Consider the following 23146-nt stretch of genomic DNA (forward strand, 5'->3'; position numbering starts at 1 on the left):
GCAATTTTTAGCACGTCACGTGAGCCCAGATCCTTTATGGTAGCTCACTGATTCACTCCTGCTTTATTTCACTGAGAGCAAGACACCAAACTGCCTTTGAAGATCTCCATCAATCTCTTGGGGCCATATTGCAAAGATATTTAGGAACCAAAAGACACAGAAAGCTGCCTGCCTGGCAGAATGGTTTAAAGGACCCAACTTGCTTGAAATTCTCACTCCGCGCCTCTGATTCCATCAGTTTGGTGTCTAGCTACTAAGGAGCTTTGGAAACCTTTTTTTCCAAACTCTATATTTCCTTAGAAAATAAAAGAAAAAACATTTGCCTTCTTCAGAGGAATGTTGCAAAAGTAAGTTGATCATTAAGAAACAGGGGGATTTATAAACCAATGGTGAGACCATAAAAGCAAATCAATAAGCCGTCCTAACCGTATGCAATTAATGCATATGAAAACTCAAAATAACCCAGTGAAAAAAAAAAAAATACAGGGCTTCTTGCGTTTGAAATCCAGAAAGAGTCAGGTGAGAGCACTCCTTGGAAGGGTAGCCCTTTCTCATTAATAAGCCATGTTGAATTTGTAGTCTGTCAGCAAAGTCAACCACCATAATGAGTCCTTCATCCTTGTTCCTCTCTTTCACCAGACTGCATTGTCAGCACTACTACATGTGCCAATATAGGCCTCTAAAGCCCAAACACTTATACAACATGCTCTATCAATGTAAAGATCTTTTTTTTCCTTGTAGTATAATGGTACAATATTACTTTAATATCACCCTTGCCTGTTAAAGGGGCTCCATTCACTACACTGCTAGTTTCAACTACTGTACTGACAATGACTGTCTGTAGGAGTGAACTTTCTGCTGTAACAAAATGATAACGAGATTAAAGTAAGATTGTATTTATGAAGTGTGTTTTCTTCTATCCAGCCAACACAGCTTTTGCAGCTTCTCCTACTGGGAATACCAGGAGATTTCAAAATGGCATCTGCTGCAGATGAGCAACATGTCTCCCAAGGCGTGTTTCTCCTCCTATTGACATAACAGACATGATTAGGCCCTTTGGGAGGCCATTTGTTTGGTTTGCTTCCTCACTTAAAAGTCTCCAAAAAATAAAAACAACAGGAAAACCCACCAAGTTTGTGCAACACAAGAAATGCTTATCAGATGTTCTTATTTCATCAAACTTCGGGCCACTGGTTTTGTATTTATATTTTTCCCCTTATTGAAATGTAAGAGGTTTCCTTTAAAATATATTTAAACAAACAAAATCCATCACATTTATTCTGTTTGCATACATTTCAGAAGACAAAGAGGAAAACCTCTAGGCCAGGAATACATAACATAAAATTTGAATTTAAGGTGTGGAAATGAAGTGAAATTTTCTTCCAAACTACACCTGCTCAAAAGACAGATTCTATTATTTTCAGCTCAGCTTGAATTCAGTAGTCCTACCCATACTCATAACCGATAGCGTAGAAGTATAACAATCAGAAGATATTCACATAATTTCTCTTCTGGAGATTGCAGCATCACCGAGTTCAGCAGTAAATGGCGTGGTGGCATAAATTACACAAGTGCATTTTATCTGCCTTCTTATGCCGATATGCAGGAATCTATCGTGGTATAAAGGATCGAACGAGAAACCAGAAGGCATAAACCAAATCTATGCCTTTCAAAGGCACGTCAGGCTATAGCATTGTCTCTTGCTGTATGCAACTAAACTGGATATTAAGGCTTTTAAAGCCTTCTGTAGATTGAATGTATTTAACCACCAAATGCTCTATATTTGTGGGTTTTTTTGCTGGACTACCTCATTTTGCTGATGCTTTTCTAGCAGTGAGGTGACTACAGTGCAACAGTATTCTTAGAACAGTAATATTAAGTCATGTAGAAGACTTGCTGGCTTTCAGCTTCCTGAACTGACAGTGAACAAACCACATTAAAACCAAGCTGTACTTGAACATAGCGGTTTCTCTGCTTCATTTGTATAGCTTACATACTATCTTGCAACATGAAGTACTGTTCAGAAAATTTCAGAAATTTCAGGATAAGCCTCAGGAAGTGATGCATTGCAATTCTAGCACAAGCAGAATATGATCTTAAAAATGCCCTCATATTGAAAATATTCAACTTGCTATTTCTAAATGTTTCTTGATGTAGTGTCCTACATGCTACAGTGTGTGTACTTCTACTCTTTCTCATTTCATGCAGGTAGGTCAGGCAAAATGCATTTTAATGAAGCAACAGCTATGATTAGTTGTTCAGCAATGGATCCTGGCTTTTCCCATGTTTGACATTATTCCCTCAAACCCAACTTTAATGCTCAGAACAAGATCTGACAGCAGGTCCTATCCAGTAGCAGCAAAGGTCACAGGTCTGCAAACATAACCCATGACAAATGCTTTGGATACTTAATGCTGAGAGCAGTGTAAACCTAAAACCTGCAGCTAGTAGGCTAAGATGATCATCTGATCTGCCAACACTGCCTACCTTGTTGGTTTGGGTTGCAAATTTTGCTTGGGGAAGAGCTGTAAATTGCTGCCTGCCTCAGGCTCCTGAGAGCTTTAATAATTACACTTTTGCAAGTGGAAAAATAGTATGGGTATGCTTTTATCTATACTAATCTCAGTGGTGAATTTGGCAGGTCGGATGCTTGGATCAGGAGGAATGCCATCAAGAGGATGCAAAAAGCCTTTCTCATACGCTTATCAATACGCTTATTTCTGATCTATTCCCTTGCATTTGGGGGGGGTCAGCCTTTCTCAGACAGGGACTTCCAGCTAATATTTGATGTCACAGGCTCATGAGGAGCCAAAACACTGACAATCTCATTTCCATTTATAACTTTTCCATTCTCATTTCAGTCCAGGTCCTGAGGGTCGTTATCATCATTATCACTCTAGTTCTCAAGCAAAAGGCTAATCCAGCTATATTTTAAGAGACAGTCCTTGCCAGATGAACTTACAATCATTGTAGATAAGACGTATGAAGTATGGGAGGCAGAAACAGACGCTATTCCCATTTTACACATGAGCAACTATGGCAGAAAGATATTAAGTGATTTGTTCCAAGTTACACAGCTAGGATATTAACTCAAGCACTTTCCCCTCAATGCTACCTTTCCAAAAAGGGTATGTGCACTATTCCTAAGACTGTGCATTCAGCACTTCACAGCTAATTTGGAATGTCAACAGTCCCCATAACCAGCTTAATCACAGCAAATTCTCATGGACTACACATAGACTCCTGTTTAGAAGAAGAAGAAAAAAAGAAAGAATATAGCTAATTGGACTGTATTCTTTGAGGACTCTTTTCAAATGAGGACTCTCAAGCAGAAGAAAAGTTTTTCTCTTATAAGATTTCAGTGTCAAGCTGTGCGCTAAGCCACAGCGATATACTAAAATAAACATTTCTCTCATAGTCCAAAGAAATTAACCTGACCAAAAATATTTTTGGAAGACTTTTCCGAGACATTAAAAGATTTCCATGCTGCTGCTATTAGCCTCCCAGCGCTGGTAAGTGCATTAGGAGAACGCTGCACTGCACTCGCATTCCAGGGACAGGCCATTAGGAGCATTTCATTATCAGCAGCTATGGCCCAAGGAGTCCCTTTCTGTTGCGGCCTTTGTCTCCTGTATTTGCGTACAGCCCTACTGGGGCCCGCTTCAGATTCCTATCTGACAGTCAGTCGGTAATGTAAGAATGAACATACAGCAGACTAATTGGAAACACAGAACAAATGTTACAGGTTAGCTAGTTAGTGGGACTTTGGCTTTTTTTTAATGATTTCCCCCTCCCCCCATCATTCATTTTGCTCCCTGGAGATAGCCCATGGCAGCTGCAGGGCTTGGGAGAAGGAGGGCAGAATAAGACATCCAGAGGTCCTTAAACAACTGGTATTATCAGGTAACCTGATGCCCCTGTCTAGGTTTTAATCAGATTGTGCAACTACCCCTTGTGAGCTGAAATGGACCCTGCAGCATCAAACTGTGTAATTTTTGGCTAGCTGCACAGAAGCCCAAGTCAGTAGATTTTTCCTCATCTCCTACTCCCACAAAACAACTACCATACAGTAAGAACTGCTTAGGAGTCTTCTTCAATATTGATAATTTGCAAAGAAGTACAAGCGTACAGAAACGGTCCCCTTGATTTTGGCCAAGTCTCCTCTGCAGCACACAAGAAACTAAGTATAACAAGTTAAATATAAAATTAGTCACATTTCTGTCATTACATGGCTGTTTCCTACCATTCATCCTGCAAATAAAGCCGTGAGATCAAACTGTCTGGGATATTTTCCCAGCCCTTGACCAAACCTTGAACTCTCTCACATTTGGACACTCTCTTTCCTTGATCAGCATACTACATCTTGCTCTTTCTCTTCTTTTCTCCTATATCTGTCTGAGTCTCCTTTCTTATGAGCCTTAAATAAACTCTCTCTATACTCCTTTCCCAATAAGTCACAAATAAACCACCCCTAGTCTCCCTTCCCATATTCTTTCTATATTCCTCCTCTCCCTTTCTGCGTCTCAGCAATCATCCTTACCTCTTCTTCCAAAAAGCCCTCTAATGCCTTCTCTTGAAGACCTCAAAGTACTTCAAAGATCCTTCTGCAGGTCCCTAAATGCTGCCAACTTCAAATTTCGCAAGCCCCAGGACCCACTCAGGCATACATATGTCTTCAATGTATGAATTTTGAATTGGGCAGCAACAACTGACAAGCAAAACAAATGACACAGAACAGCAGCTATAAGAAACAGTCCCTATACAGGAAGCACTTGCAATTGGAGGCACAGGCACTCCGAAAGACAAAATAATGCTAAGGCAAGGTAAGAAAAAGTGCCCTCTGGTTTTAGCACCATAGCTGCTTCATGGCCTTCTTTCCTCACATTTAGCATGTGGTGTTGTATAAGGCTCAAATTAGACAAATAAAGATTACTATGAAATGTAGGCCAAATAACACAATGTTCAGTAACTGGGGAAGTACTGCAGCAGGGGACATATTACATGAGAATTTCCAAGAGTTACATAGATGGGAGAGGGCAAAAGAGAGGCATAAAAATGGAACAATGTGAAGGAGAAGTATTTGGTAGCTTGTTTTAGGGCTGCAGTGAGGAAGAAGGAAGCAACATGAGCCTGTAGGAAACCCCACATTATTCATGCATTTCAGTTCTCAGAAGCAACCAGAACTTTGGATGCTTACTTGAAAAGTTAAAATTTCATCCATCACTTCTTGCTGGCCTCTATAGTACATTAAGCTCTTTTACAGATCCTAGGAAAGTTTAAACAGCTCGTTAGGATCCCTCAAAACACTTGGACAATCTTTGGGCATAGGAGTATACTTAACCCCATACAAAGTGGCCTATATAAAACAACCTAAACTTACAGATACTAAGAGTAATAGAATGCTAACTGGAAATGGGATACATTATCTACTAGGTATTAAAAGTTAAAATTTTCTCCTTCTGTATGAATACCTTATGACAAAAGCAGACACCTGATAAAGCTGGTAATGATGACAAATAAAAACCAGGGGCTCACAGTGTGGCAGGGGAAAGAGCAAAACTTTTTCCTTTTAATGTCAATGCCTCCTCATAATCCACATTTCCCTGTAATGCATTTGAGCAAGCTTGCAATCCTCACTTCAAAGATGATATAATTTTCCCAAGCCTCTCCCTCAAGAGGTGTGTGGTTTGTAATATAGTTTACTTAAAAGCAGGGACTTGGAATCAAACCCTGGCAACAACAGTTACACGCTTTTGGAAATGTAATGCTGCTTTTTTTGGTTTGGAGTTTTTTTTGTCAACCTTTTCAATAGTTTAGAAAACATGTCACAACTTACAGTGCCACCTAGTTTCTAACCAAAAGGTTACTACCAGGTAGTAGAGATCTGCTTTCACACAGTATCCTTAAATGTTTGTTTGAAGGAACCAAAAAGGGCAGGAAGAGATTGATGCACTAATACTCACCCTTTTGTTGTTCTCTTCTTCTTGTGCCTTTCTAAATTCCTGCTCTAAGGAGCAATCAATATCATTGAAGAGGCCCACTTCCTCACAGTTCTTCAGAAAGCGTGTTGGTGTAGGAGTCTGATCTGAGAATATGAAAAGAAATAATCTTTGATATTCAATATTAAAAGGAGAGGGAGACAGAACCTCTCTTTTCTTGGCAGACTATTTAACTTGCCAATGCCTTCCCACTCCTACACATCATCACTGACAACAAACCACATGGCACTGAATTTTGACATTGCGCACTGTAGACAGACAATGACTGCCAACAGTGTCTGAGAACAGGCAGCAGTCATCATTCAACCAGAAAGACAACAGGCCAGATTTTCAGAGAGCACTTAACACACAAGTGCATAACCTCAACATGTGCAAATGGTCACTAAAACTGTGCATAAAACTCCTATAATAATTGCATGTAAAATAACTCACAGCACATATGATAACGCATATTTACCCTGCAGCACACAGGTAACTGTGGCAGATACACATTAGTTATGCCTTCACAGCCTGAAAACCACCTCAAACATTCACAATTTTATTCTGAAACATACTAGAAGTAAGCCATGGTGCAAAGAAGTCCTGCTCAGTGAATTGCTCCCAATATAATTTTTGAAGGAGTGAAATGACATTAAAAAAAAGTTGTGAAATATTAAATTTGACCACAAATAAGCTTCAGTATTCTTGTTTTTTTTTTTTAAATCTAAAAGTGCTGAAAAATCATAAAAACAATGGGATTTAAAGTCAAAAGATTTTTAGTGCATGCCTTCATTCTAGAAAATTGTTGCCTCCTCAAAAATAATTCAGGGAAGGATAGTGTTCTCTTTAACGCTACAGGCAGGAGGGGCTCAAGTATACGTACAAGGTTTTCAGCCTCCTTTCCAAAACCTATAAATAAGGCAAGTAAAATTGCCCAGTAGACTGTTGTTTTGCTGATAACTCAGGTCTGTCTTTCTCCGGAAAGTGAAAATTGAGCCCAAAGCTGGGAACCAAGAACTCTTCATATAAAAGTCAGCTCTGAGCTAACTCCATTCATTCTGAAGCAAGTTCTTAACCACTCTACCTCAGCTTCCCCATCCCCAAATAATTACAAGACAGAGCCCTGTTAACAAAGATGAGGGATAGTCCATATGGTTCTATCAGCTTTACACACAAAAAACAGCGACATTCCTTTCATTCCAGGCAAAAGAGACTTAGAAAGCAAAAGGCTGTGATGGAGCAGCATAGGAAAGAAAAATCTCTTCCATCTTAGCTCCTCCTTTCCTAGTTTCCAGTCCAGCTCAAGCTGCATTGCAGTACCCAGTCTTATGGAAATAAGACTTATGGAAAGATTGTCCTAACTCTCTTCAAAAATCATCTTCTGCGTAGTCATTTACAACTATCCTATTGTTTGAAATTCATTCTACAAAGAGTGAAAACGAGTGCCTGTTACACTAATCCCAGTTGCCCATACAGGGCCAACTCTGACCTCAGAACAAAAGCTTCCCACTTCAGTGAGCTCTGGGGAAAAAGTTTAGCTTCTTGTGCCTAGCTAAGATGGGTCAAGTTCTAATATTTCCCTGTTACAGGGAACTGTTACCAGACAGAATGAACATTACATGATCAGCATAGAAACACACAGCAACCCCTAAACAAACGGCAGCACAGAAGAAATACATACAAAAGGATATACAGTTTCCACTTGGAAATTAAGGGGCTGATCCTCCACTTTATAAAATCAACGTGAAGCTGATTTCCACCTTTAGAATGTCTGGTCCTACAGCTTTGACCTTTTAAAGTAATTTAAGGGCACAGACCCTGGTCTGCATGCATATTTCTGATGGAACATATTGATGTAACATAAGAAGCAAGGCCTTAATGTTAAAATTCTGTTTTTATTTCTTTTGGCCTCAGTATTATACTTGTGAGCTTAAAGGAAACAAAACTCAAGTGTTTGGGAATGCACACATATTTATCTATTAGTTTTCACAGCTAACTACTGTATTACCAGAGACAGGAACATAAGACTTTCCAAGAATCTTGCAGGAACTCAGCGTAAGGAATTGAGTCAATGAGGTGCTGACATCAATGGGAGCTGAAGACACTCAGCACTTTACAGGTCTATGCCCTAAACAAGTAGTGCCAAACTAATCTCTAGGGTAACCTCACTGAACTCAGAGGATTTACACCAGGGTTGTCTTTGGCCCTTGGGCTGCAATTTGTACTGGAGACAAAGTACACTGAAAATCCAGAGAAATAGATTTTATTTCCAAAAAGGATGAAATATTATTTCAGTGAAAAAACACTATTACTTTGTAGAAAAACAGAAAGATAATCATTGCCAAGTCTTTCTGGACATAAAAGGGATGTTAATATTTGAATGTTAGGCAAACATATGAAATGTCATATCTTAGGCAATGATATAACCATATTGTATAAGCAAGGTATCATTTTCATGACCAAAATGTGAATTTAGGGTTCCATAAAGAAGTTGATGGCACCACTGTCACTCAAACCAAATTCTTAACTTTGCTTCAGAGTTGCTTGAACCCACTTTTTTTTTTTTTTAAACAGGTAAGGGAACACTAACATAGACAGGGTCTTGTTAGCTGGTCAAGAAATCAGGTGTTACTACATGAGGCTATATTAGATCAGAGGCTACATAATGGATAACAAAGTATTTCTAAGGCATATGCAGCTAAAGTCAGTATAGTTGCTCCTGATGTGTTCAGCATCTATTCCATGAAAGTAAGAGACAGTGAAATAAATCCATTTCAACAGTGAAAACAGGCAACCCAGACCAAGAACAGGTCTTCAAATGCACAAAGGCTTCGTTCTGCCTCCTTCTGTACATGTTGAATGCGGTCCTTTTGTATCACAAACAACCCGAGGAAATCAGATATGTTGTGTTACCTACAGTGAGCTTCAGAGGACAATCTTTCCAATTAACTGTCTTGATTTATTATCTAACAGCCTTAGAGCTGATAGATTAGTAACACTATCTACACCACTTACATATTGATATGGTCATCATAAACGGTTACTGCAATCTCCCTATATGGTTATTGTAGTTTCTATGGTCCAGAAATCAGACTGGCAACAGTTCAGAACAACATTTCATTAAACAGACAGCCCTCCTCCTACTGTCCAAAAATCAAATAAACAAAAAAGCACCCACCCAGCAACCACTCCAAAACCCCACCTGCAGACCTTCTGAAAGCCAACTAAATCAGATGTACACCAAGACCCACCTTTCTACCTTATGCTACTTCATCTTTCAACATTCATAGAAACCAGAGGTCCATGAAACCTGTGCATTTATATGACAGCATAATTGACAAAAAAATCAGACTTTATAATGTTGAGACATTACATAGTGCAGTAGTTACACTGTACTTACACCGTGTCCACTGATTTCTGGACTTCAGGACTTCTGAGGCTACCAATGCCAGCAGGCTTTCTTTGCTTCTGCGGCAACCAAACATTTTGCCCTTGGAAAACACCAATTCTCCCTCAGGAGGTTGGAGCACTCCTAGTAGAAGACACTACTCCAAACACCACAGTAATTCTTTTCCTAAATTAGGCAAGCCCTCATGTTTTAATTGGGAACAATATCACAAAGGAGACCCTAGCTTAAGTTACACATTCAGGTCTCCCAAAATTAATAAAATATTCCTAAATCTCAGCACTTAAAAATGTATTAATAGTTCCAACAGCTTGTGCCTGACCTCACTCTTCCCTGTTTGGTACAAACAAATCTTTTGTTGCTATCTATCACTAGCACCCACAACTATTACAGGCTCACCAAGAACAGGGCTACGATTTGTTGCACTTCAGCAACTAGATATGCCGACCCAACTGGAACAAAACTCAGACAGAACTAGCACCACCTCAGCTTTCCCAGTGAGGACACACAGGTTACTGCCAGAAGCTGTCCTACATGCACACTGTGATCCAGACAACCCAGACCTTTAATGGCCCAAGCTGCATTTTGAACCGGATCACTTGGGATTCAGGTCAGTTTGGGTTAACCCTAGATATTTGGCTGTTACACTGAGCAGTCACAGTTCAGTCAGACTGCTCAATGAATAAAATCTTCCCATCCACAACTGTTACCACAACTAGTTTACTGTGCTTTCAGGCACCCACCTCTAGCCAAATGTAGCTTCACAGCCCAACCTTTGCCATCCAATAATTGCTTAGGAAGTTATTTCTATCTAGTCTTTATCACTAGGTTGAACACAGAACCTGTCAAACTTGCAACTAGGCGATAAATATCTTGTTTGGTCTGCTACTCGAATGAGTAATCAGCCTGTTTGTTTACATGGTCATTGCAGATGGGCTGCAAGAAACATTAAGTTTAAATAGATCTCAAAAATGTAACTGGAGAATAAAAAAAAAGAAAGCTTGAACTGTCTAATCTTTGCAGATTCCAAGTCAACCTGTTGTATTTTATAGGAGAGAATTTCAGAAAATCTCAACAATCAGATTCTAGCTGGAGCCTGCTATACTGAATATATATTGGCTGCTAACCATCCTCAAAACCTAACCCCAAACGCAGTGTTTGATGTGATGACCCTTGATTTTCTAAATTCATTGAAAATATATGTGGTAAGGCAGTGGAAAATTTGGAGTCTTCAGCAAAGTAAAAAGATTTCACTAGATATTCACTATGTTTGGCTGTGGGTCTTGGGGTTTTTTTGTAATTACTGAAATAATAACCTCTTAAATGAGACTCAGTCTCAATAAGTTACTGTCAAAACAACAGCCTTAATAAATACAATCCCAGGGAAATGTAGCATTAACTTGTTATACAGAGAGTTTATTTGAATCATCTACCAGAATGCATTTTGTAAAACTAGCCTGAATCCTAGTATTTCAGCTCTCAAAGCATGAATGAAATATTAAAGCATGATACCAGTTTAAGAAAAAGCCGGAGAATCAAAGGACAGCCATGCTAAACATGCTTTCGTTTGGAAAAAAACAAAGAATTTCCAGATTTTTAAAGTTTATATTGACCATTAAACTACTGCAAATGTTATTCATCCTCAGTAAAAGATATCTAATAGCACAGCTCCAAAGTGTGTAACTTGATTCTTCATCTTTAAAAAAAAAGTGTTTAGTCTCATGCACAGTAATAATAGACATCTGGCTTGTTCAGCTGTGGAGCTTTGTTGAATTTATATACTTACCCATGTTATACTTTCATGCAATGATAACAAAGTCAGAGTAAGAGGACTAGCACTGAAATTGGAAGGGCTGCCCATCAAGCAGCCACAAGAATAGGGGAATGTTCTGAGAATTTCAACAAAGTTTCTCCATGGATTCAGCAGGTTACCACCCATGTGTACCAGAAAACTCAAGGCCATGACACCTCAAGTAAGTGATGGAAGCGCAGAGGAGGCAGAGATGCACTCAGTCGTATCTGGTGGAATTGCCTTTACAGAGGAGCTCGCAGTTGAGGGCTCCCAAGAACTTTACTGCTAAATGATTCACCATTTAAAGTGCTGACTGGACTTTCTCTGAGGGTACACACATTGGGTAAAATACATCTTTAATCTCTTCTGGTCACTCAGAACCTCCTCAGTTGAATTTTAGAAAAAGAAGGTGCAACGGACTTTCCATTTCATTCCTTGGTAAAACAAGGGACACCAAAGTGAACAAGAAATCAGACAAAACAATTTTTCCTTATATCCACTCATTTTGCACTCCACAAAATTCATATCTAGATAAACCTCCCTTTGTAAATCTCAAAGAGAAAGAAAATGGCTCAACCAAGGATGACATAAGTTACTTCACTGACATGTGCATTACCCGGAAAAAGTAATGTAATTGCACTACCTTTTCCACACACCTCTTTTCATCTAGAGGAGACTGTTTCTATCTCCATAGTGGGATTTACCTTCAAAAATCTAGACAATAGGATTTCAGTAAATAGAATCAGAAAGAAACAAGCTTTCCACATCTACAGGTCACCCTGGCCTCTCTTTCATCTGCTAGAAGCACTTTTGGGAACAAATTCTTTCCCCCTCAAAGATGGCAAGCTTTCATTCCCTCTCCTCTTAAATTTAATACCAAGGGAATCTCAGCATACCTCCTCCCAAAACTCAGTTCAACTCAGCTTTCAGCACTCACCTGGAGGGAACAATCTGTCCCATAGTCATTAATATTTCAGTGCTGTGAAAACAAAAAAAACCTTTGACATGCACAAAATGCAGAGCTTCACAGCAATGTAATGTTTAGTCAGCACAACAGCAGAGAGATGGCATTCATCTCAGTCAAACTAACTACAAACTTTCCTGCAACGATGACTAGCATACAAAACTTAGACAAGATATTATGTATTATCTCAAACAGTTCTTTCTTGGCTAAGAAATGTGAAAATGGAAACCATCAATGACTCTATATCCATAGTCAAACAAAGCTTTCAAACACTCAGACAAAAAATACACACACAAAAAGGAATAACTAACATTACAATCTTATTGCCGTCTTTTAAAATGAATGTCAAGTTATCGACAGAAGAATCACTTGCATTTTAATGAAATGCCTCTAATGGACTTCCTTTCCACTTAAACAGTCAGAGAACATAGCTATTTAGTGTATGTATGTACCCGGAGTTTCTAAATTAGTTCAGGAATCACCAGATATAATAAAACTTGTAAATATAGCAGAACCAGTTGATAACAAGGAAAGCTCTTGGCTAGACATACCTGATAAATCGGCATAGCACCAATAGCTTCAATCAGGTCATGTAACATTGGTTATTAAACACTGACCCTGCCCATACAACAACATATTTTGACTTTACCTCTCACTTACAAATTTGTATTTCATAACCCAGCACACATTTCATACACTAGAAACATGTTCCTACTTCTTGAGTCATGTTTTGTTCAGTTTCTAAGATGTGTTGGTACAAGATCAACAGCCCTGCAATTTTAGTGACTATCTCCAATAATAGTTCATAGAATACAGAATGGTTATTGTGTGTTAAATATTACTGACATTACAGTGACCCCAGACTGGGGGTTAGCTTTGTCTCGAAACAGTATAAATAATTTTAATACTATCTTAAAGCATACAGAATATTATTTTTTGTGCACTAGTTACTTAAAAGTGTTCAGTATTCTTTTTGGAATACTGAAGAGACTCAAATACAAAAGGGCACATTAAAAGATAGTATACAATATACTGGAAAAAAGGAGAAAATCTAACTTCAAGGCAGCTTAAAACACACACACACTACACGCTAACACTGCACCTGGCTTATTATAGGGCAATTGCTTCTTTGAATCTACTGATGACAGAAACAATTCTCCCTCCTCCTCAAGAATCAAATGAGCAAAAATGCAAAAAAACAAGAAGGGAGACATGAAGACAAATGTCTAAGAGAAAAGTCTGTCTCTTTTTTCCACATATCATTAATTTTTCATTATGAAATCTAAGAATAAAACATCTTAAACTTTAAGGTATTTAGATTTCCCCAGGGTTTAGGCGGGTAATGAAACAACTATTTTTCAATGTCTTTGAGCAGAGAGTAGAAGATCTATGATGCTTCCAAACTAAGGACTGCAAAACACCAAACAAATCCACCAAATGAACATAAAAGAAAAATCATACATGAGAGCACCAGGTTGTCAGGCCATTGTGGTCAGATACACTCACCATAGTCTTTGAGAACATGAGCAGTTTTTTACTCTTTCATTACCACACAGGATATTCATACATAAAACATAAAAAATATACCCCTCAAACACAATCTTATAGCCATTTTGGCCACAAAATTCTGCATTTCTACATACTGAGTTGGCTAACTGCATGGTTACACTATTGATGGGAATCCTGGAAGCCATTCAAAGCATTCACCAGGAAAGCAATCCATGGGAAGGAGGACAGCTATATCACAGAAGTTACCAAACAGAAATGGAGCTATTCCACTCAGGGGACTCCTGATGACAGAATATACTCCTTAGAAATTGCCTTAGAGCAAGACTCTTGCCAAACAGAAAGCTCTAAGGAAAGTGAGCATTTTCACGGGGTGAATGTGCCCAAAGTACAGTTGTCTTCAAGCAATTTCACTGCCAGAGGACACTGCCAAGTGCAAGGGCAGCATTTTCTCATTCGTGCTTGCAAGCACAGGATTCTGTGGGCATAGCTGGCATGCACACACTTTATAGGCCCTACTCTCCAATGTGCTGTGTACTGCTTCTTTCTAAACTTAGTCCACTATGGCATTTTCCAGAGTAAGAGAAAAAGAAATTCAATTTGGGATGGGGTCTGTCAGATTTTTCACTGGTACCTAAAGTCCCATAGGCAGAAGACCAACAAAACAAAAACCCAAATGAAATAATTGCAAGTAATTGATACCCAAATATGATTTCCTGGGGTTCATCCATAAAATAGGCTGCTTGAGATCCCCCCCAATTACTATATTTGTACCCAGAATGAGCAGAGATGGAGGAACTTTTGCTGAGAGTCGGTACTCTTAGATTACAACAGGCACAATTTACCTATAAGAAGCCTATTTCAAAGGGAAGTATCAAAAACTGGTTAACATCCACACATACATTTGCATCAAAGTTTCCTCCCCACAATTACTTTGAAACCTGAAAAATGCTAGTAATATTATTCCTAAGTATCAATTGCACAGCCCAAGGAATATACAATAGGAAAGTGAACAGGAGAGGAGAGAGGCAGTAAGATTAAGATTAGCTTTATGCCTGTGAATTTACCCAGCAATTACTGAATGCTAGGAAGCCACCAATGTGTGGATACTCAGACAGGAATATGAGAAAACCACATCAGAAACTATAGGCTGTAATTGCACATAAGGATAGTTCTGTACCCCATAACATCTGTGCATGATGGGAGAACTGGAGAGAGATGATTAACTTTGGGGGAAAGAGTGTTGGATATTATCCACTGTTTTACCTTTCTTCAACTGGAGGATTTACAGCTATTTAAAGTGGGCAGGTCTTTATAAAGGCGACTCTAATGATGTGGCACATTAGGGTTGCTGAAGTGAGCTTGTCAGAGTTAAAATAGTGAGTCTTGTGAGAACGGTATAAATGCACTTCATTAACACACTCACTGCTGGGCTCCCAGGTGAAATACTCTAAAGTGCCTGTATTTCACTGGCATGTTGACAAGGGAGTCAGTGATAGAGCTGCCAGCATGGCTGAGGTTCAGCAATCTCTCTTCCTCTCATGCCAAACCTTTGGGAAGGCATAAGAATGGCAGCTGTCTTTCTGTCCAAAGATACACATTCGAGCTTATTCCATCTCTACTTGTTATTTAATTGGAGCTGGGGGGGAGGGGGGGTGTTAAACCAATCTTGGAGGTATTTTGCCAGTAGCCTTCCAGTAGGAGTCATGCTTTCAACATCATCTGAATAGTTATCTTGACTCTTGAATTCATGTCTTCTTACCTGATAACATATTATCTGTTTTTATTGAAGGAAACTTCAAAGTCATTTCATGTTTGTGCCTGTGAATCATCAGATGATCCTCTGTTGGAAAACGCTGTCAGGCAAACACAGAAAGAGAGAGAGAGAGAGAGAGAGAGAGAGAAAGGAAGGAAGAAAAAAAAAAAAGAAGAATTTAATTCGCTAATAAACTTCTGGCATTGGACAGAATTTCAAAAATGAGAGAGAGAAGGAAATGTACCCAGCCATCCAAACAGTACAGGAACAGCAACAGAGTGTTTGAAAATGCAAGTGAATATGAGTAACAAATACCTCTGTACTCTGCTTAGAAACATATTTGGTGCAGTGCTCTCTGGGGTTACACACAGAAAAGTGCAGTGCATTTGCTTGAAAAAGTTGTAAGACCAAGTCTTGGATTCCAAGGGTCTCAGACACACGCTCCAGTTACCACAGCTTCACAAGTTATCACGTGCCTGCAGAACTGTGATAACTGCTGTTGTGTACGCTCTTAGCCCACGGCAAATGCAAAGTAATGCAGGATATCTTAAATCTCTTTACTGGATTTTTCTGCTTTTGCATCTTTCTGCAACCTGTACTGCTGAACAGCAATAACAATAATCAGAGAAGCCAGGCTTTTGTAAAAGTATTCAGGCAAAATGCATCTTTGTATCTGGAGGAGTCTGATACATCAACTTGATTTAAACTGACAGTGCAACAGTGCTCAGTATCTAACAACTATTTATGATCCTTTATGATACTGAATTGACTTCCTTCCCTTTGTCAAGTAGAGATGATGAAGGGCCACACTTTGTAAGAATCCAGTAAGTGTGCTAACATTTTTATTACATAGTCTGATAACAGAATGCTACAACAAACAGCTTCTTCTGAACAAGAAAAGATGAACTTGAATAAATGCACAAGCACTTGAACACTTAGGGTCTAAGGGCCCAAAAGCTCTGTTAAGTTTTCTTCACCAGAAGGTGTGTACACAGGCCTTTGCTACTGCAGTAGTTTTAACAGGGTTATTTCAGGGCTAGTAAAGGCCAAAAGATATATTATCATAGCTTGGGGAAAAAAAAAAATTAACAGCTTTTTAAAGCAACAGGTACATAGCAGAATGTCAAAAACTGGCAATAACAGAGTTAAAGTGACACAATGCTTTCAACATAGTATATTCTTGGATAAGTGACTTTGCTTGTGGCTATAGTATAAATAGTTGCAGTACATTACACCTTCCGAGAATCTCTTTAAGGCCATAGACAAAGCAGGATAAATAATGGGAACGAGTTTTCTGGAAAAAAAAAAAAAATCCCAAAGACCTTTTCCTCTCTGTGAAATCCTGGTTCATTGCTTACTCATCTGGAAGAAACGCAGCACTAAAAATTTACGTTAAGAACAAATGGAATATGTGAAAGAACTTGCTCAATGATATTGTGAGAAAAAAACACGGTTCTTCTCATGGAAATGAAATTTTCCTTCATGGAACACTGTGCTCTCTCTTCAGGGTGAGATTGGCAGGGCTTATAGAGGGCCTTGTGTGACTGAAGCTATTCCTTCAGTCCAGACTGTGTCTTTTCTATAAATCTATTTTCTTCCTTGTGCAAAAGACCAACTTGCTCACCCCTCAAATATATGCAGTGACTGATACGGAGAAGCAAGTCCCTGAACAGGTTAGCCAGATCTACTGTATACACTTCTGCCAATTCCTGGTTTACAATAGACAGAAATCACATTTTGAAATGAGACTTGAAATGCTTTTTGAAAAGATGAAGTCACCCATAGACTGCTCATCTTCCCAAATCATAACAGTGTACCACAAAACCTGTCTCTGAATACCTAATGGAGCTCATTTGTATTAGCTTCCACTCCACTGAGGAACTTAATTGCTAACAGGTTCAAGTCCACTGATTTGAGTGGAAGTAAGTTTTAAGATTCAACAAAAAGGTAAATAAATTTTGACTATAGAACTCAGATATTTTTATACTATCTCCGTGATAGAATGGTGGATGTGGAGGTCAGAAGTGACAAATCCTCAGTTAGAGGGACAACCAACAAGATGCCTTCTCCCATTTAACTGAATGGCAAAAGCTTCTCGGCCAGCTGTTAACCTCATCTCAAGCTTCTCCCTTTCTTATTTCAACTCTTGTTGAAATCAACACCTACACTCCAGTAATAATCTCACAATACTTCGTTCATCCATCGTTCTATCACGGGAACCTAAAGGGTTGTAAAAATATTAGCCAGCTGAAAACTTTCAACATATAGTTAAAGCAGGAAAATATTACCCTCATTAAAAGAGAGGGAATCTGGGAAATGGGTAAGCTAAATCACTTAAAACAGATGTATATAGGAGGTCTGTGGCAAAAACCCAAAATATGTCCTTGCCTGGAGATTTTACTTGCAAACTCTTGTCACTGAACAAAATTAGGATCAGAAGTGCTACACATGGAACTTCCCTCATCACTGCAAGGGAAGAGATGATGTTATCGATTTTGCAGAAGAAACTCTTAAGACTCAATTCAAAATCTAAACAGGTAAAATCCCTCTTTTTTTTTTTCTTTTTTTTAAAGATGATCAAACATCTAATGCTACAGGTCGTTTTGTACCCTCAGAAGCACATGGCAGATCACCAGTCAAGTCAACAGGAATCCCACATGTAACATCCTCGGGCAAAACTTATCTATAGGTTACATTTTAAATAGAGGACATTTAGTAGGAAGATCTCTCAAAAATAAAAATATTAGCTAATACGACAGCACTGTGTTTAAGGATTACACACACACACAAAAAAAAAAAAAAAGAAACAGGAGAGTAACCATATCCACAGGGGAATATAATTATTGCATTGTACACATAAGCAGAAGAAAGAAAGACAAATGTGTTCCCTCCTAGTGTGTCTTCTCTTGCTAACCATTAAAGGAATTTGCAATACCTGGCTTGAAACATTGGAGTTAGGGGCAAGGGAAGGAACAGAAGCAGCTTGAAAAAGCACATTTACCAACTCACTCTTGAATAGTTTGCTTTAAACATTTTGTAATACTATCTTGTGGGGCAAGGAGGGAGTTGGGGGGAAGGACTTAAAAAAAACAAAACACACATTACTATTAGACATGTGTTAATACATCAGGAGGCATTATACAAGCCAGAGCTAGTGCTGAGGACTCAATTAATATCACCGCTGACTCCACTCACCTGTGAGCAGCCTGGGGCACTGCAGACAAAAGGCCTCTCCTGCTCCAAGTTCATCTTTGATTCCTCATAAATCTACATGTTAAAAGGGGGAGGGGGAAAGAAAGGGAACCTTTGAATATACACATTCTAAACTTCACACATGCATGCAACATACAATCTTCAAGTTTTGTGTTTTTAGTTCAAACTCCCAAATAGACCAGAAAGAAGTTCTCATCCTCACATTACTAAATTTGCTAATATTCAGCAGGCTCCCTACAGTCTAAGTTCTTATTACTCCTTCCTGAGCACATATTTACTTTGAAGGAAGAAAAAAATCCATTAGGCTTTCACAGCAGAAATCCTGCCTCAGAAAAAAACATATGTTCAGTGTTGTTATTAGATAAGACCATGTCTGCTCAGAAAGATCTTGAATTAAGAGTTTTTACCTTTCCTTCTTCAGTTCCTGCTGAACAATATTAAAACCAGACGTCTAGGTTATTTCAGAGAAAGAACACACTTTCTGAAGGTCTTTATTCATATTGTTCAATATTAATAACTTAAATATATTATATTGTATACACGCTCTGCACACACAGGACAAATGTCCATCAATGTCCTTTAAAAGATCTACCAGATCCCAAGGAGCTTGAGAAGCCAAGAGGCAAAACTGCAACAGCCCCATAGCACTTGCAGTTCTCTATTTTGAACTAAAGCCTGGGGCAAAGCTCCTGGCTCTTGAATAATCACAGGTGGGGGAAAGCATTTGCCCTCAGAATACAGTAACACAACTGAATTTGGGTCAGTATTACAGCAGTGTCCCCAACCAGAATGGACAAAATCATTTATACTAACATTATAGGACTTAAAAGTAAATACATCACTTCTTTCTGAATGTTTTGAGCCTGTTCTTACAATTGGCGTTACAATCTAGAATATAACAGCCGACCCGCCTTAGAGCACAACATATGTCTTTTGCTTATAGTATGCCTTAAAAGTTAACCTTCAGTCTCATCGCAGCCCCACTTCAAAAAAATACCAGAGTTGTGTTTGTGTGGGTCCTTCATACAACAAAGCAAAGACTAATATTTTAGTGGAGAAGCAAAATTTGACTCTAAAGCTGCAAAAACTGGCAGAAGGACAAGAGCTAAGATTACTCTACCCTACTGTCATGTTTTAAAACCACAGTGCATTGCTTCCAGTTATCAGAAATACCTTTACCACATTTAACACTTGTTGCTAGAGAAGCTTTACTTCCAGAAAAGTTCCTGCCTTCCCCTGCAAACAGTAAATACACTGTGAACTTTATCATCATCACAGACCTGTACTTACAGCAATCATTTCTCAGTAATGTAAGTTCTCTAGTTAAAAAAAAATTCAGATGACAATTACTCTCTTTCCCCCCCCCCTCCCTTTTAGTTTAAATTTACAGTGGTGGATAGCACTAGATTTACAGAATATATCCTACCTATGACCAAAAAAAAAAAAAAAAGTCAGCAGAGCACCAGCTGCGGGTCTCCACTGACTCCCAGCAGCACCACCATCCAGAAGAATGTCTCTATTTTCATGTGACCTCTAACCTCCGTGGGGATGCTCTCCCTCGAGGGGGTAATTAGCACCAACTGGGGGGTTTTGGTATGGACATCTCTACCAAAACCTGGCCTGAGACCAGTGATTTATTGCACCAAATACAATCGGATGGTAAGAAAGACCCTAACTCAGGTCTAAACTAACTACACAAGACTGGAACTGAAATAATTACAATTGTACCTAATTTACTCCTTTAAGATTATTCATATCCTGTTTTGATTTAACTTACATCTATATTAAGCTGAAATAGGATACTCATAATCAGAAATGAAAGAGTATGCTCACATAAAGGCTTGTACTAAAATAACTAAAGGTGTTAAATTACTTCTAATTTCAGTTATTTCAGTTCCAGTCTGTGCATAGACAGGCTGCTAAGAGGTGAAGCAATAAAAATTCTCCGAATTACGCTATACTGCCTGAAAGAAACAAGCAGTGCAGAGATAACTGACTAAACAAACAAACCCCCACAAAAACAAAAACAAAACCTCCAGCTAGTCTGATTTTTAAATCCACCTCTATTTATGGTGTGTGACCCTGGGATGTTGTCTTTCCTAAAGACCTTTTCACAGGGCAGGAAAAAAAAAAAGTTATGTGCGGCTAATGAAAGGCTTTATCTGATATCTCAATTACTCCTGCAACTGAAGCCCTGCCAAACGCTTGTGTTACCCCCCTCTGTCCTCCTCAGGGGAGAGCGACAACTGCATTTTCAATTGCAGAACAAGGGATGATACCCAGTTAAAGAAAACAGAGAGTAACAACTCCGATTCCAAGTGTACAAGTGAATTTCAAAACACTACCAGGAATTATTCTGGTTTTGTTTTCTTATTGACTATTGAGGGCTTCAAATATAAGGTTTTTCTTCCTCCCGCTGAGAGCTTGGGATTTAGGTCCCTAAATCCATAACTACATGCTCTGGTAACAATTGAACAATTCTCAAGGTTATTGATATAAATAAGCATGGAGTAAGCACCAAAATAACAGACTAGATATAGACTGGAATCCTAAATGTGGGTATCCACTATAGAAAAACTTGGACTTGGATTTTATTTTCAGTACCCTGAAAAAGTGTCAGATTCAGTATCTCGTCATTTACCACAAATGTACAAGCACCTGCTGGTTCCCATGAGAATCACTCTTTGCAGCTGATTTTCAGAGGCTAAACTGAAAACTGTAATAATCCAGAATGCACACATCGTGGGTGACCTCCAGGATACTGTCTAGCATGACCTGACCTATAAAACATGCTACCAGACAGTGCAACTGCCCAGACTCAAATTGCGCGATGCAGAGTTGTTATTTACCCGTGATGACAGCGCTGTGGTCGCGACTGTAGTACTGTTGGGTCTCTGAGGGTAGAAAATGAGTGTAAGAAGCTGCCTTCTGCTTTCTGAGAGGGCGCCCAGCGCTTCGCTATCCTCAGGCAGCTGTTTGAGTTTTATACCTGAATGTGGAGCAGAAACAAGCAGCTGAAAACCTGGACTGGACAGGCGAATCTCCGGCTTCCCCCCTTCCTCCTACCCCTCGCAAGAGCTGGGGAGGCACCGGCAATGCAGGATGGCAACCACAGCTTGGCAACAGCACAGCCGCCGTGCTCGGCGGCGGATTTGGGTTATGCAGAGCGCGATTTGCGCAGCAACCTTTTCGAGGCGTAGGCATGCCTCTCCCATCATCCGGCCCGCAATAAAGCCTGCCGCTGGCACGCGGATCACTCCGCACGGCTCCCGCGTGCTCCCAGGCCACACCACCCAAGCCTACTGGTCTCCCAGCGAGCGCAGGTGGTGCAGCACGCGCAAAGGAAACAAAGCAACGATGGCAGCATTTCTGCTTCACCTAATAAAAATAAAACACAGCAACACCTCCAGCTAAATTAAGGTGCTTATTAACCTTTAAGATCTTTAGGAATCAAGTGACACTCATGCGCTTTCCACAGTACAACATATGACTGCCACAATTAATGCACACGAAGAATATCAGACAGATCTATGATGACTGGACAGTTAAAATATTATGCAGGCCTGAATTTTTGACTGCTGTTTTCAATTGCTTAATTTATTGCAACTTCACGGCCTCTTAAAAGAAACAAACAAGAATTATAGAAATAAATGAGCACTAATATTGATATGTCAACATTAGTTCTGATATTATTAAAAATAGGCATGAATGCGTCATGCAGCAGAAAATGGGGTTGAATTTTAACAGAGATGTTAACACCTGTCAGCATTTATTGCCCTACTGTGACCATGTAAAGAGCCTTGTTGGCAGAATACAGATGAGAGGAAATCTGCTCCGCTGTTGTAGCCTGCCATTCCCCTGAAATATCACTCTGCCTAGCAGAAGCTAAGGTATTCTGATTAGAAGAATAAATAAATAAAAATACAGGAGAAACATGGAAGGACTTTTCCAAGCCATGTCATATGTAGGACAAGTAAGTAAGTTCTGCAGCAAGCCAAGATTTTCTTTTATTTCTTGATTTCTGAATAAGATTCTTGTAAACATCTTTTATGGAAATTAATAAAACTGAAGCCCACAGTGAGGAATGCAAGCGCATAACAAAAAATAAAAAAAACAAACAAAAGAAACAGAACCACCCTCAAAACACAGCAACAAACGACACCCCCTCTCAGCAGCACCCAGTGGGAAGCACCCTCCATGCTAAGGCTCTTCAAGGAGATTTTACACAGCTTCACAGTTGCCACTTCTGAATTGGAAAAATAGTTGTAACAACTGACACCAAGAAAGCATGCTCCTTTCTGCCTCTCTCTCTCTCCCTTTTTAAACTCAGCAGTAATCTTACTGCCTTACTGGTAAAAACATCAAGCAGGCTTGTTTCCTGTTTCAATGTTATTCTTGAAGTGGGCTGCAGTAAGAAGCTGATTTTCATTGGGCTATTATTATTTGCAGCTGTGTGACCTTTTTAACCCTCTTTTAAAAGTGACATTTCAGCCTTCAACCTCAAGCTGTCTAAATGTTGCAAGGTTTTCAG

The 23146-nt window shown here is 39.2% G+C and overlaps 1 protein-coding gene across 5 annotated transcripts in view; it reads right to left on the minus strand.

Annotated features, from left to right (window-relative positions):
* CREB5 (cAMP responsive element binding protein 5) overlaps positions 1-23146 on the minus strand; it is a 259891-nt gene that overhangs the window by 198269 nt on the left and 38476 nt on the right. For 3 of the 5 annotated variants that reach the window (XM_067291564.1, XM_067291563.1, XM_013941396.2), the window contains exons 2-4: positions 18598-18669; positions 15409-15502; positions 5964-6085 (exon numbers count right to left, since the gene is read on the minus strand). In XM_067291564.1, coding sequence (XP_067147665.1) covers positions 5964-6085; positions 15409-15502; positions 18598-18651 — 270 coding nt within the window. In that variant the 5' untranslated portion in view covers positions 18652-18669. Of the gene's footprint in view, positions 1-5963; positions 6086-15408; positions 15503-18597; positions 18670-21464; positions 21502-23146 lie in introns of those variants that run through there. The other 2 variants (XM_013941397.2, XM_067291565.1) reach the window with 2 other exon arrangements.

Source organism: Apteryx mantelli, chromosome 2 (genome assembly GCF_036417845.1).
Source record: "Apteryx mantelli isolate bAptMan1 chromosome 2, bAptMan1.hap1, whole genome shotgun sequence".
NCBI classification, from domain to species: domain Eukaryota; kingdom Metazoa; phylum Chordata; class Aves; order Apterygiformes; family Apterygidae; genus Apteryx; species Apteryx mantelli.